The 15,276-nt window shown below is 40.2% G+C and overlaps 2 protein-coding genes across 2 annotated transcripts; one reads left to right on the forward strand and one right to left on the reverse strand.

The window, feature by feature from the left end:
• The first annotated feature begins 87 nt into the window (after positions 1-87).
• On the forward strand, positions 88-2,571 carry LOC139644706 (protein phosphatase 1 regulatory subunit 3C-B-like). Its single transcript, XM_071520166.1, has 3 exons — positions 88-215; positions 435-520; positions 1,085-2,571. The coding sequence occupies exons 2-3, from the start codon at positions 507-509 to the stop codon at positions 2,088-2,090; spliced, it is 1,020 nt and encodes a 339-aa protein (XP_071376267.1). The 5' UTR covers positions 88-215; positions 435-506; the 3' UTR covers positions 2,091-2,571.
• A 6,740-nt stretch (positions 2,572-9,311) lies between these two features.
• Positions 9,312-12,195, reverse strand: LOC139644704 (phospholipase A2-like). The gene is made up of 4 exons (XM_071520164.1): positions 12,147-12,195; positions 10,995-11,142; positions 9,933-10,066; positions 9,312-9,430 (listed from the first exon to the last, which is right to left on the reverse strand). The coding sequence occupies exons 1-4, from the start codon at positions 12,193-12,195 to the stop codon at positions 9,312-9,314; spliced, it is 450 nt and encodes a 149-aa protein (XP_071376265.1).
• Positions 12,196-15,276: the final 3,081 nt, after the last annotated feature.

Raw genomic sequence — 15,276 nt, forward strand, 5'->3', positions numbered from 1 at the left:
AAACTAAGGAATATCACTTCATTGGTTAAACTCTGCCCACATGCAAATGCTGTGCCACTGAGGGTGCAGCCCCATTTCCAAATTCCACATATAGGCTGAGGTGAGAGCAGAGATAGATCGAGACCAGGACTATCTCTTTCTTTGTGAGAAACAGGATGAAAGCTGCTCAATGAAGTCGTTCATTTGCTGATTAATCACATGGGGTTTTACATTCTGTGAGTATAATTCTTGTTTCAATGTTACAATTACAGCCACATTTACATTTTATCCAGAGCTGCGTACAATCATGTGTGAACGGTTGCGATTTTTCTGAAGTGAAAGTATGAAATAGTGTGTTGTAGCCTTCTCCTATTTCCTGAGTGTTACTGTTTCTACATTGAACACTGTTTTATTTACAGAAAAGTTACTATATTAACCCTTTTTTCTGCTTACAGATTATTCTGGGCTTGCTGAATAGTCTTCTGACAAAGACAAAGGACTTGCAGTACAACATCTACAGTCTGAAAATGAATTGCACAAAGTAAGTTACTGTACTTTCAATATACTCTTACTGCATTTCATGCTATCATATTGATTTGGTTTCATCTACACTGTGCTGGTTGGTAACATAATATGTATATTACATATCAGGCATTTAAATGATATAATATGCTTAAACATAATCTGTATAGCCAACATTATACAGTGGTAGCCATTGTAAAGTCATGTATCTATCCTGCATCTATTTCACTGCAGGGAATTCTTTCATCTATTGATTACAGGAGAAACAAATTACTATATTATTACACAAATTTCTAGTCTCTCAATCAACTAAGTACAAGTACAACTTGGGGCCATTCCTTGTAACGTCTAAAGAGCAAAACCTGATTTTTCCAAATTCTTCTTGGGGATAGAGACAAAGTTCAGCTGTAGTTCAGCAAACATGCTTTGAAAAGTGGGACTTCTAGGCTACATCAGTTTTCTGCCAACAGTAAGGAGTTCAAGGGTAAAAATCAGTGCCTAGACAGTAGTGAACAAAAAAATATTCCTGTGTCCTTGTAATAGTAGAGCTCATTTTAACTCATCATCATCTCTCCCTCCTCAGAGTGCTCCATGCATTCGGCGGTCACCCCCAGCACTCCGTGATGCCAGTCGACCTGGCCGTGCGTCTGTGCCTGAGCCAGGGCCAGCCGCTCTATCAACTACTGACCCTGTCTCCTCCGAAACCCACAAAACCTCTCTGTCAGCCTATGGACTATCCACCGAGGACCAGCCTTCACTCTCCGCAGCACTCCTTATCTCCGTCCTCGTCGCCTTCCTCTTCCCCCGGGCCCTCGGAGCCTCGGAGCTGTTTCCGCAGGGACGGCGGCGGCGGCAGCCTGAACAAGAAGCGTGTGGTGTTTGCGGATGCCAAAGGTTTAGCTCTCACTGCTGTGTGTCTGTTCATCCCCGAGCCCTCATCCCCTTCGGGTACGCTGGTGAAGCCCTCCCCGGCCAAACTGCAAGGCCAGCAGTCGCCCCAGATCAAAGCGCAGCGCTACAAGTTGCGGCTGGGTTTCCCTCAGCCAACCCTGGACTTTAAAGCCTTTTTTGCGCGGCTGCAAGAGATGCTGATACAGTTGGAAAGCTGCAGCGTGACGGAGCATTCCCTGAGCGGGACGGTGCGCGTCTGCAACATCGGCTGTGAAAAGGCTGTGCACATAAGGTTGACCTTTGACTCTTGGAGGAGCCATCATGACATTCCCTGCGCCTACCTGCAGCAGCGGTACGGCTGTCCCGACATGGATGTGTTTGGCTTTGACGTACCTTTACCCCAGAACCTGAATCCAAACGAGCGAGTGGAGTTTTGTGTGTTCTTCAGGCCCGGTGCGGCCGCAGCACCACGCTGGGACAATAACAGGGGACAGAACTACAGGGTGTACATCGAACCAGAAGGGTCAAACTCTAACCAGGCTTTAGCTGCCCGTCGTAGCAACACACACACACTCCCTCGGCCGCCCTCTTGGCCTTCATGTGCGTCTCTCAATGTGAGGAACTCTGCTGATCTTTCCTCAGAGAAGTTCATCAAGCAGAGCTGGGGCCTGAGCGGAAAACTCAGACCAGTGAAATAGTAGCCATAGTATCATTAATTTTTAACCTTACTTTTTAGCCCTGAACTTGTCTACAGTGTTATGTGGCTATGTACAATGACCATGTGACATGTTGCTGTCTTACTGTACAACTATTTGAGAGAAAGAGTATTTGCCTTTAGGGCTGTCAGCACTTTCTGAATTGAAATCTTCAATCTCCACTGTTGTCTGGTCCTTAATGTTCAGTAACAGCTCATCCTCCAGTGCTCAACTACCCAACTAGAATGTGAATATCTATGTTAATCCAGGCCACTTCGTGCAAGTTTTTTTTTTTTTTTTATTGTTTCCAACATAGACTAAACTAATTTGATTTCTGACAAAGAATGTTTTGAATAAAGAAATGTAATTTAATTTAAAAAAGCTTTCCCTTTTCATTTCATGAAACATGAAGGTCCTTCAGCAGAAGTGAAATCCTAATTATCCAAAACATGGCCATTACATTATGCAGCTTTACAGTTCACATATACACATTGTAGCACATGATAGGAAGCCCTGATTGGGATTGAAGGGCCCTAGTGGAAAAGTGAAAAGTATGAAATCATGTGTTGCCTGATGAAACCTGTATTTGTCCAAGCAAAAATACATCAAAATATCATACTTGTAGAGATAATTTTAAGAACTTTTTTTTTTTATATAAGAAAAAAATAAGAGATAATTTTAAGAACTAAAAACTATGAAAAGGTAGCACATCTCAAATTTCCAAGTCAAGGAGGACAAAATACTAATACGCGTTTCGGCACAGCCTTCTTCTTCCTCAGCCTTCTTCTTCCTCTGTGCCGAAACACGTAAGCGTTTTTCTATTGTGATGTGAGCCAAATAAATAAGTGAAATGTTAGTATTTTGTCCTCCTTGACTTGGAAATTTGAGATGTGCTACCTTTTCATAGTTTTTGGAACATGCTCTGGATTTTGGGTTTAGCACTCCACTGAGAATCCCATTTTCGAAGCGCAACCTCCTTTTCCAATTCAATTTTAAGAACTATTTGCAGCTACTAAACTCTAAACTCTCCCCCCCCCTCCCTTTACCATGAATAGGAAAAAGCAGGTAAAGAAAATGAATGCATGAATTAATTAATTAATTAATGTACTATGTATTAAGTACTTGTACCTTTAGATATGACACATAAAACTTGAACTGGAATGAATGAACTATGCTCAGAAACTCAAACAAGCAAGAAAAAGGTAGCTCATTGTACATAGGTCAGGTATGCAAAATTGTACTCCTTTGAATGCAAGGTAAATGCGTGGTTTTTTTTTTTATTCTGGGGTTCAACAAAGCCTCAAGGCTCAGATTCCTCCAGATTTTCTCTCCATCTCATACGTCACGCATACCAGACAGAACAAGTCAGTAGAGGGTTTTCTGGGCAGAGCGATACACAGAGCGGCCTGTTGTAGGCACTCCCCTACCTGTTTTACTGTTGTGTGAAGCTGAATAATACTCCGGGAAACGTGACTGATGAGGGCGTTCGGTATGGAAAATAGCCAGTTACCAAGGGAACGTCAGGAACCTGTGCGGATACTGTGAGCCTGTGTTTACATGCAAAGGGTGGAGTCATCATCAGATAGTGCCGGAGCCACGGTGAGAAAGTCACACTGTGCTTCTCTTGTTCCACTCCTTATTACTCACCAGTCAGTCGGACTTGTTTCTTCTTTGTCACTTGCTCCCCTTTCTCTCGGGCTAAATGTCCTTCCAGGGCCGCAGCTTTTGTGAGCTGTAGCAGTTGGGTGAATTCAGTCTGAAACGGGGCATGTGTGCACCGCTCACATGTACGGGGGGGTTCCACGTGCCCCGTCCCATAAAGCACTCCTTTATTTTGGATGGGTGTCGGGTGTTACATCTACCCAATCAGCTGCACAGAACCACAGAAGAAAAGAAACACCATCACAAGAAGATATGTAAATTAGACTCTCCAATTTGATTTTATCTTTTATGTTTAAGAGTTTTAAATGTTTCTTTTGTTTTAATGTCTATAAGTGAATTATAGGATACTAGTTCAGTTATGGTGATAAATGTGGTAATAATAACAGTCAATATGTATTTTGATCAATTGGTGACCCTTCCTTTTACAGTCATCCTAAGCACAAGGTATTTTCCAGGTAAATACACGGTAAGAATACAAAATTATACCAAGCAATTACAGTTCCATCCATCCATCCATCCATTTATCCACTTATTCACTTAGTCTGGAGCTTTCCCCTCCTGACTCGCCAAATGGTTTTCCACAACCTCTTAATGTTGTCGCTCTTTTACATTGTGAATACACTATTATGCTTAAATTGCTGTCGGTCTTGATGTGAAGCACTTTGTAACCCTTGTATTTGAAAGGTGCTGTATAACTAAAATAAAGTTGTTCTTACTTGCTTACTTCTTTGAGGCTGCTCAAGGCCATTTTCCATTGCATTCCATTTGCATCAAGTAACTGTAATTACAGTTGTAACTAGTTATTACAGCTGTAGCCAGGTAGGTCAAATCAGCTGATTTACCTAAAAAGACCTCTAGTGCTCACCAGCCAAAGTAAGCCGTTTTCACAAGTTTAGGATTGGAGCAGCCAGAGTTGAACAATTTCTCTATCTATGCTGTGGGAATTATCAATAATGACTTTGCACAAGCTCTCATATACATTTCCTTTAGCTTTATGGTACTTTTTCTTAAATACTCAGTACATTCTTGCAGTTCTGCATTAGTTTGGCTTTCTAGTCTACATTTCTGCAGAATGGCTGCCAATCAGTGTATCACACTATAAAGCAAGGAATTTCTGCCTGTATGTGTGTCCTTCGCATATCTCGAGAACCATTCATCCGAACTACTTCACACTTGGCGGGTGTATTGCTGGGGACCCAAGGACATGCAGTGTCGGATTGGACACGTGACACGTTCAATATTAATAAACATTGAATAAACAAGCGAACAGCGCTCTGTGCAGCAGCTGGGCGGGGCGAACAGCCTGAAACCAGACTGGAATCGTTCCATGATTTTGTTTTCCTTGAGGTCTTCATTTACTTAATTATAGACAATTTTCTCAAGCACTTTGCCTAGAAAGGATGTCAGAGATGGGGCGGTAATTATTAAGGATACTGCCAGTTTTGGCTTCTTTAGTAAAGGTTTAACTATTGCAGATTTAAAAGCATTTGGATAAACACCAGATAATAAGGAGGAGTCTAAATGTGAAGAGTGTGGGAAGAAAGACTATCAAAACTATCCTTGAAGAGTCGAATGGGGTCAAGAAAACAAGTAGATGATTTAATTGCCGTCACTTCTTTATGAAGTGTAGCTCCAGCTATTGGAGTAAAGTTATTCAGTGTAGCAGAGGGGGGGTTGGGTGGATGGTCCAGTACCAGGTCCCCGCTCGTGTTCTTAATGCTGGATAACAGAAATTGTATTCTTAAAAAATAAGGCAAAGTCACTTCACAGGATAAATTGTTGACCAGATTGGAATGCCATGAGATATGATACAATTACCTAGGACTGACGGCATAAGGTACGTAAGTCACCATCCTACTGAAAAAACACATAGAACGAACCCATAAATATGAAGAAATACAAAAAAGGGAAAATTAAAACACAAGAATCACAAGGAAGGCCTGAGGTCAAATTCTACATTGAGGCCGAGAGGAGCGACGCTGCCCCTCACCTGTTCAGGTCACTGCTCATCTTTTCAATGCCTATATAATGAAGAGAGGAAATAGGATGATTAACAATGTCTATGTTAACTGCAGTGAACATAGATTTTAATATGAATGGCCATTCTGAATACAGACAGTTCGGCTATTGTTTTTGAAAGTACTGCCTTGATTCCTAGATAATACACAATTAATTACATAACTTGGGCCATTGCTAATATAAACATTCAGTAACTACAACATTGGACCTTGAATTGCTGAATGAAATTTTTATTCAGCATGGTAATTCAACACCTACTTAGCTGCCACTGTAATTTCTTCATATCTTTCTATTTCACCATGTATTTACCTGTGCCATAGTCTTCATCTCTACCAAGTAAACACTTAGGGTGACTGTAAAAGGAAGGGTTACTGATCAATTTGCCTAAAATCTGTCAGATTGTTTCTAATCTGCATCAACAAAGTCTCAATATGCACTGTAGCACATGTACACTATAAATTGAAAGAATCAGCCTTTATTATACCAATCGGTAACGGTTTATAACGTGGAAAAATATGTGTAATGTGGTGATGCCCAGTATCTACAGAAAATAAAGATTGATGAGTTAACCATGACATGCATTGTGTCTGGAATCTACAGCTTACATAATGGGACCTAAATGACCCCAATGAGCCTTTTTCACACCGCGATATGTTAACAGGAAGTGATGTCATAACCAGGTAACATCAGTTCTGGCAGGTACTGCCAAGAGTGTCTGATGTGGTGTATGGAGTTCAGCTGCTTGACAAGCATCGCGTGGTGGTGCTCCACCGGGACCGTGGAGCACCAAAAACAAAGTTTTTTCCATACAGGGAATATGTCATTTTGAGAAAATAGACATTAAAGGTTTTATTTAGCTAATGCTGTGCTTGGTGTACTTGATTCAGCAAATACAGAAATATAAAACCTAGTTGTTTACAGTGGTTTTTGATGATTGTTTTGTATATTTTAAGAAAAAAAATATTGCAAACTCCAGCTCCATAGAAAATACTCTTTATTGGATAACATTTCGGCCTTGCGGCCTTCTTCAAGATCACTCTTGATCTTCTGGAGATGGCCTATTGACAGTGCTTGTAAGACTGACCTCCATTTCATAGAAATAGTAAAAAAAAAAAAGTAGTATAAGGCTGGTAAAACAAAATATGCAAATTTATTCTGACACACACACAATCAACACAAGTTTCACAATGTCAGTTATGTTATTCTTTGCACCATTGGCAAAGAATACATAACTGACAGTGTGATCCGATCTGTTATTTAATGGCATCACAGAGCAGTCTAGGCTTGTCTTGAAATGTAAATAAATATTGGAGAAAGTCATAAAAGCTGGAACAATCCTCAGTGTTCACAATAACTTGTTGAAAAAGATGTTGTGATTACATTAAAGATATTTTCTGTTACAGCTAAATAAACAAAGGAAAATAGGGCATCAGATGTTAAGACGAGGCTACAGGAAAAAAATTGTTTTCATCCTATCAGAATTAAAAAAGTAGACCATCATGTGTCGGCCTTGCGTCCTTTCGGCTTTCTTCACGAAGAAGGCCGTTATCCAACAGAGAGTATTTTCTATGGAGCTGGAGTGTGCGACACACGTTTTTTTGTTTTCTCCTGTTGACCTCTAGTGATCAGCATCTATCAACATAGTTTTGGTGTGTGTTACCTCTCTATTACAAGGAACTAAATGCCTACATTAGAGATCTACTGCAGCCCTATGTCACCAGCAGGTCTCTAAGGTCCTCTGATCAGGGTTTGCTGGTTGTTCCTCGATCTAGGCTAAAAAAATAAAGGAGACTGTGCTTTTGAGGTTGTGGCTCCTAAACTTTGGAACTCTCTCCCTCTGGAATTAAGATCTGTGGACACCTTTAAAAAGCAGCTCAAGACCCATTTGTCTAGACTTGCCTTTGTGTAATTTTCTATTTACTTTTGTTTTTTTGTGGGGTTTTTTGGTCTGTTTTTATTGTGTTTTATGTCATGTATATTTATGCTTTATTTCCCCTGTGGAGCACTTTGTGACGTCTCTGCTCTCGAAAGGTGCTATATAAATATAGTTACTTACTTACTTACTTACTAAATATTATCATATCTCAAAATTGACCACTCAAGCCAAAATTATAATTTTCACCTGTGGTACCTCACCTTAACAATTTATAGGTTATAGGTTAGAGTGCTACACTTGTCTCCTGTCATAATAGTTGCTTCCAAAGAGAAATATGCAGTTAACCTACTGACTTTTGTTACATCAAACTTTGGGAGACATACGTACAAATACTTTTTAACGTGTTTATCTACACTGTTTACAGGCATTCTGTATCCCGGAGAAGCCGAGACTTGTCCAGAATTTAAACTTCCTAACTTAGAAACAACCCGGGTCAAAGAGTCCTTTGAGCTCGAATCAGCCTTCCTCCTGGGAGCCTGAGATGTTATTGCGGGTTATGTTCCCCAGCTGAGTTTGGCTGAATGCCCTCTCAAAGGTATTTCTGCTTACAGCAAAGGCAGAACACAACAGCGGAGAGATTCTGTTGCCGTGGGAACAAAGCTTCTTTGTTGCCTCTCATCGCTTCCCTTCACAGTAGCGCAGAGACGGAGGAGAAGCTGGAAAGCAGGCCTTTTGTCTGTGTGCATTAGCACCTGTGATGCACAGGCTTAGTCAGGCAGAGTAGGTCACATTATTTCCACAGTTCAGCAAAGACTGTTTTTTTTTTTAATTCTTATTTTTATGTGCTCTGATTCTTTTGTGTCAAGCCAGCTCTACTTTGTTACTTCTTCTTCTTGCCCTATCTTGTCATGAGACATCCCTACATAATGAGAGTAGTTCTTCTCTTAAGCAAAACTATAACAGCAAACCTGACATAGTCATTCGAAGAGCATGAAATGGTAGAGCTTATATTCTCTGCCCACTTCATCTTGCATTTTCTTTGGGGTGCTCAAGGGCAGAGACGGGGCAGAGAAAACACATCACAGCAACACCCAGTAAAAGAAGCGAAAAAGTAGACCATCATGCCCTCTGTTGGTAACTTGGGTTAAGATATTAAATCTCAGTTCTCTTACCTGGGTATCAGTAAGCAGTATGGGACTCATTGAAAGACACTTGTTGAGTTTATTGCCATGGTAACCACGCAAATACAAACCCAAGACAAAGACAGATGTAGCAGATGAAATCACTTACACTTTTATGCTTAAAAGGTAAATCCAAAAATGATGGTATATGCCATTGAGAGTGACATATTATACATGATTTTATCCTATACTATTGTAACATGCTTTGGCAACACTCAATACTACTTGATTCCTGCCAATAAAGCTTTTTTCTGAATCTGAATATCAATCTGAGTGGTGTGCATGAATATTTGTAAGTCAAGGCAAGGACCTTCAAGGAAATCACAAAAAACTTAAACGTTTTTTTAAATGAGTTTTACTTTCATATCAACAATCTTTTTACAAGAAGAGGTGTTACCTTTGAAAAAAGAAAAAAGGAAAAAAAGATGGATGTGTTATTTTGAAGCAAAACTCTTAATTTGCAGCAGTTGTTCACTGAGTTGTGTATTAATGGCAGCGGTCGCTGGGCAGGTGCTCGTGCTCGGGGTTCCAGTGGGATCTGGCAAAACACTCGGAGGCCTTTCTGTCACACTCACAGATGAACATCTCACAAAGGTCATTTTTGCCTGAGGGAGAGAGAGCACAGGGAAGTTATTGTAAATCAAAAGGTGAATAAAATATCACCGCCAGTCAGTGATTACCAAAAGGCCAACAACAGCCACCTTTATAAATAAAAAACAAATATTCTGACAACAGTATTTATGTTTCATTTTAGTCAAAAGTTTGGACACACCACATTTTTCTTTATTTTTTCTTTAAAGTAGCCGCCCTTTGCCTTGATGGAAAGGCAAAAGGCTTTGGAAATAAATTCATACATAGGAACAACTTCACTATTAATATTTGTCTAAAAACAAATTTCAGACATTTAAGCAGAAGCCTTTAGATCAAAAAGGCTTTAAGAGAATGAAAAACATTCAATCAGGTGTGTCAAAACTTTTGACTGGTAGCGTAAGAACTGACAAATAAAATGTATAGCGGTGAGCAAGGAGAGGGGTTGGGAAAAAAAACAAGAACTGTGTTTAAGTTTATAAGGCCCAGTGAGAGGCGAGCACTCTTTGGTCTACTCACTCTTGCAGGTGATCTTCTTGTTGGCCTGGTCACAGCTGTAGTGGTAGAGCTCGGTGTAAGGGTTGTCAAAGATGGGCCAGCACTCAGAGTGCTGCATGGCGTCTGAGTAACACTGGTCATGCACTTGGCAGCACCTAAAGGTCAACAAGAAAAAAGGAAAACAACAAAATCAATATTTTCTTCACTGAGGGTCTACGCTTGGCTAGGTAGGATAGGTAAGCTTGTTTTATCTTTTCAACATGCTGTTTTGTGTCTTGTTCTTTGTTTTGTTTCCTTGAGTTTTATTTTATTGCATACTGTATTAAATCATTTTGTTCTGTGATTGCATTGGTGGCAGAAGTACTCAAATCCTTTACTTAAGTAAAAGCAGCAATAACATGATGGAAAAATACTTCATTAAAAGTAAAAGTTCTGCATTCAAAGGTTTACTTCAGTAAAAGTATAGAAGTATTAGCAGTAAAATCATTCTTCCTCAAAATCATTCCTCATTCTTTCAGAGTGTTAAATTATTGATGCACTAACCTGTAAGACATATTTTAATGTTCTAGGTCAAACCTCTCCATATACTGTTGGGGAGTTTAAACTCTAATAATGCATCATATCTGATGAGCTTATCGTATGTTTTACATGTAAAAGAGGAAAAAGTACAATATTTCCCTCAGAAATGTAGTGGAGTAAAAGTATAAAGTCTTACAAAATGGAAATACTCAAGTAAAGTGCCAGTACCTCAAAATTGTACTTAAGAACAGTACTTGAGTAAATGTACTTAGTTACTTTCCACCTCTGTGTGATTGATTATTGATTAATCAGATCGCGGTGGGCTTGTTCCCTGTAAAGTCCTTTGATTCATGCTCTGTGATGAAGGGCTTGACTTCACTTGACAAGACAAATTCAACACAAAATAAATCTTTCCTCTGACACCTGCAGCACATTATCTCATTAGGCGGTGCAGAGTCGAATGTGATGCAGCGTCGTCAAACAGAATGAGCAGGTTTAAACATGGAAAGATGTTTATAGGGGCAGAAGGACTGAAGCAGCTGTGTTGTGTGTATTTCCCCTGACCTGTCCAGATCGTCCACAGGAGTCCCAGAGCCTCCTTTTCCACAGTAGCAGCCGTAGTCAGCGTAGTCGAAGATGGGCCAGCTATTAGGCATCAAACACAGGATCATACCTCTGAACTGGTTTAGTGCCTTGTAGTCCATCCCCTGGGCTGGAACACCTAGAGCAGACATGGTCATTACAATATTATACATATGAGAATATATGTGGTCATTACAATATTATACGTATGAGAATACATGCAGTGAGTGATGCCATAGAAAAAACATTTCTGGTTCCACAAAGAATCTTCCAAGAACCTTTTAATATCCCAAAGAACCATATACATTCTTTGGGTATTAAAAGCTTCTTAATTCTTAGTTATTCGATGGCATAAATGGCATAAATGTGGAAAATAACCAAACCCCTCCATAGTATATATTGTGCAATTGGAAATGAGGCTATACAAGGAGAGATCAACAAAAACACAATGCAGGAGTCTAAGCAAAGGAGTGCAGAAATGGTTCTTTAAAGAACTTTGGCCAGAAATGGTTCCTCTATGGAATCACTCTCCAGTTTGCACCTTTTATTTTTCTGTGTGCAGAGAGTGACGATGAAAAGGAGTTTTTCCAGGAGTCATCGGACAGTGTTTCTAGCAAAGACCTTCACTTGAGCTCTGAAATATCAAAAATCCATGACTTATCTAAGGTGTGGAAGAGAGCCATTTTGTTTCCACTGAGATATAAAGTAACATTGCCTTGCTCTATATTTGTACACGACCTCTTGGAGTCGACATTAATCACGTTTCAGAGCAAGGGAACGTCTTGTCCTTCACTGAACGTTTGTATTAAGTAACCCATATATCTGGCGGTCTATGTTTTTTTGTTGTTTGTCCCTTGGTGCAGTATAAGCCATGTGGGCCCCATGTGTGAGAGCAGTCCAGTCAGCTCCGGCAGTGAGAGGAGCAAGTCTGATGACAACAGGTTTGTCTTTGTTTTTTAACATGTTTGTGTGTGTGTGAGGGATCTGTTTGCGTAAATCTCTTTTACTCTTACATGTGTCCTTTATCTTTCTGTGCGTGGTCATTAGAATATTATACATATGAGAATACACACCTGTTCGCGATCGTCATGTATGTAATCATGACCGGCAGTATTTGTAAAAGCTGCTACTCACCAACGGAGAGGCCTAAAGCCAGGAGAAACGCAGCCTGCAGAGTGTTCATGTTGTGAGTTAGGCGGTCGGTCGGAGTGGTATAGCTCTTCTCTCTCACTCCCTCTTTATAACAAGAGTGAGACCTTGGGACCTGTCAGATGTTCTATGCTTCACGTGGTCACACTTTGCACACACACACACACACACACACACACACACACACACACAATGCAAGGACTCGTAAGTTGCGCGCATGCAAAAACCAGCATGTGTATAAGCAGGTAAAAAATCTCACGCTCTAGGCTATATGAACTCTTTGAACTGTAAGGCTTGCACACAACGCATCATGTACATTTATCTTATTGGCCTTTTCACTTGTGTGTAGTAGTGGTAGTGCCAAGTATAGAGGGAAAAGAGACTTCTCATCAAGCTTCACTGGTTGTGCACCTGACAGCACTTTCACAAAAAAACACTAAATTTGCAATAATCCTACATACACAATGATGAAATCAAACTATAAATCACTAACGCATGCATTCCAGACTGTATCTGTATGTATGTGGCATGTACTTATTCACAGCAGGACCATTTCATTTCATTATTGGACATTAGCTAAAAATAGCACCATACTCACAAGGCAAAGGTGATGACCAAAACAGGTTATACTCCGTTTAGGGGCCCTCTTTCCGCATACGCAGTGACCTTATGTCCATAAAGACAGAGATAAACATGAGATAAACATACTTTAAGCATGCTCCCATGCATGCGTAACATTTTCCCACCATGTGGACAGGCGCATGGAAAATCCCACACTCTTAGGTCAGTGCTGTTCAGTGTGTTGAGAGCTCAGAAGCACCTGAACAGTAGCAGCTGAGAATGGTTTTCGTTCATTATGAAACCGTTCAGATTTTTCCACCTGATCTGTGGATTCAAAACAGTCACATAGATCCTTTAGATGGAAAATCTCTTTCATGTATGATGACAAAGTTTGTACGTATGCCTTGCTAACTCAGACTTAGCAATAGGTTTTTAATAAAGAATAAATCATACTACTGGCCAAACTGGATCCTTGCCTTTACACTTGCTTTCATTCTAATAGGAGGAGAACATTATGCAGAGGGAGTGTTAAATATTTTTTCTCTTAACAGAGTTGCCCAGATGAAACTAACCAGCCCTGCAGTCTTGTCATTTTAAGTGCTCTTTATTACATTAATGTGTATTCAGTGCATTCAGTGAATTCTGTGCTATTCAACATGTGTGCAGTCTAAAAAAAAATGCAATTTGGAGACATAACATCTGTGCCAAAATGTATGTTTGATTCCTTTAATTGATTACCTGTGATTCAGGAGGAGGGCGGTACTGGAATGTAGTCAGTAATTTACCACTAATGGAAACCGGTTGCTCCTCATTGAGATTAATCACCTGAACCTGTATATTCTAGTTCTCAGATGATCAAACACAAAGTGTGTAAACTCCTACGATTTAACATGCTGCCAGTTTTGTTTGCTGTCATAAGTCTCCTCCTTCCCTTCTCCGCCTCCACCTCTTCCTCCTCTACTCGCTGTAATCTGTTCTCATCAAAGAAATTCCCTCCCTTTTTTTCTAGCACTTCTCTCCTTCATGATCATCTCCGGTAAATGATGGTGATCACGGAATCTAATCTTATTCTACTATATCACTGTCACACTGTTGCACTACACTGCAAGAGTATCAGCTAAATGTCTAATGTAAAATGTCCACCTTCTCTATTTTCCACTATCTCGTTCTCCAGGCCAAGTCCCAGATAGATCAAGGTTACTTTCTCTGAAGTTGGATTATATCAGAGGGTGATGAAAAACAATGAGGTGGCAAAGGCTCAATGTGCTCCCACAGCACATCCCAACCCCTTTCCCCCTCGTCCTAATTCATCAATATAGTATCTTCAGTTCAGTCAAGTGTTATCCTCCGAACCCGAATTTAACTTCATGATAAGCTCAGCGCATCATGCATTTATGAACACTGATACCGATGTTACCTTTAGAGATAATGGAAACATTAGACAGTATGATTTTTGTGGCAAAGTATCCATTTTTATCTTACTTGTGTGATACCATTTTTAGCTTGAGCACATTTACATGATAATCTTATTTGCATATGTGTGGGTGTTGTGTGGAAGTGCTGCATTTCTAATGGCACTAGTGACAGAGACCATGTTGCCAGGTGATTCAGTTGACTTCTGACTGGAAGTAGACACAAAGACTGTGGCAGGTATAGAAGACAGTGGAAGGAGTTGGCCAAGAGAGGCAAAGAGTTTTTGTTTTAATTTTTTTGGGAGTGCAACATAGATGTGTGCAACATAGATAATAAATAGACAATAAATAAATAGGATATATTTTACATTATCAGTCTGGGTCTGTCCTAACGCTGTGTGTACATGCCTAAATTCCCCCTTTTGCCAAAAATTGTTTTTTCAGTAGTCTTAGTAGATGTTGGCCACTTGGATAATCCTCTCATTGGCTCCAGTAATTTTTGGCCGGCTCCTTTTCCTTCCACTCTGTGCTGTGTGTTACCCGTTTCAAAATCCGCCTACAACACACCACAACAACAGCAAAGCTAGCCATCCAGCTAGCAGCAGAACACTAGCGAGTTTATAATGGAAATAGCTTGTTTCTTTTGTCGGTAAAACTGATGTCACAGAGAGTATTTTGTGTATTTCTCTCTGTTATTCACTCTGACTATAAAGACATATGTTTTTTTATTTTGAGAGAAAAAGCAAGAATAGAGGATGAAAGCCAAGCATGAGGGTTTAGTAGAGGAGTGGCTCAGGTAGATGTGGCGTGCACAGTGGGTGATGAAGCCCACAGAGGTGAGCTGCAGCAGGCCAGGCTCTGTAGTTTGCTAGCCTTCACAGGCAGGGACAAATCGCCATCAAAATCACTGCAGAGGGGCCGCAAGATGACAGCGAATCAAAAGGAGCAATCTATGTGCTGCACAGGTTGCCACTTGATTGTTATAAAAAGGCCTGAAGACAAAGAAACAATAACAGTGCATATTGGAAGCAGGGAAAATATAATTGCACTTACGTAATGTCGTATTTAAATCCAGTGCAGCAGACCCAAATTATCAAAAACAAAACAACAAACTGCATATGAATTCATAACTTAATCTTTAA

The sequence above is a fragment of the Centroberyx affinis genome, unplaced genomic scaffold (genome assembly GCF_046629955.1).
Source record: "Centroberyx affinis isolate AG114_WGS23_722 - 3 ecotype Tasmania unplaced genomic scaffold, CSIRO-AGI_Caff_v1 ptg000774l_1, whole genome shotgun sequence".
Taxonomy (NCBI): Eukaryota; Metazoa; Chordata; class Actinopteri; order Beryciformes; family Berycidae; genus Centroberyx; species Centroberyx affinis.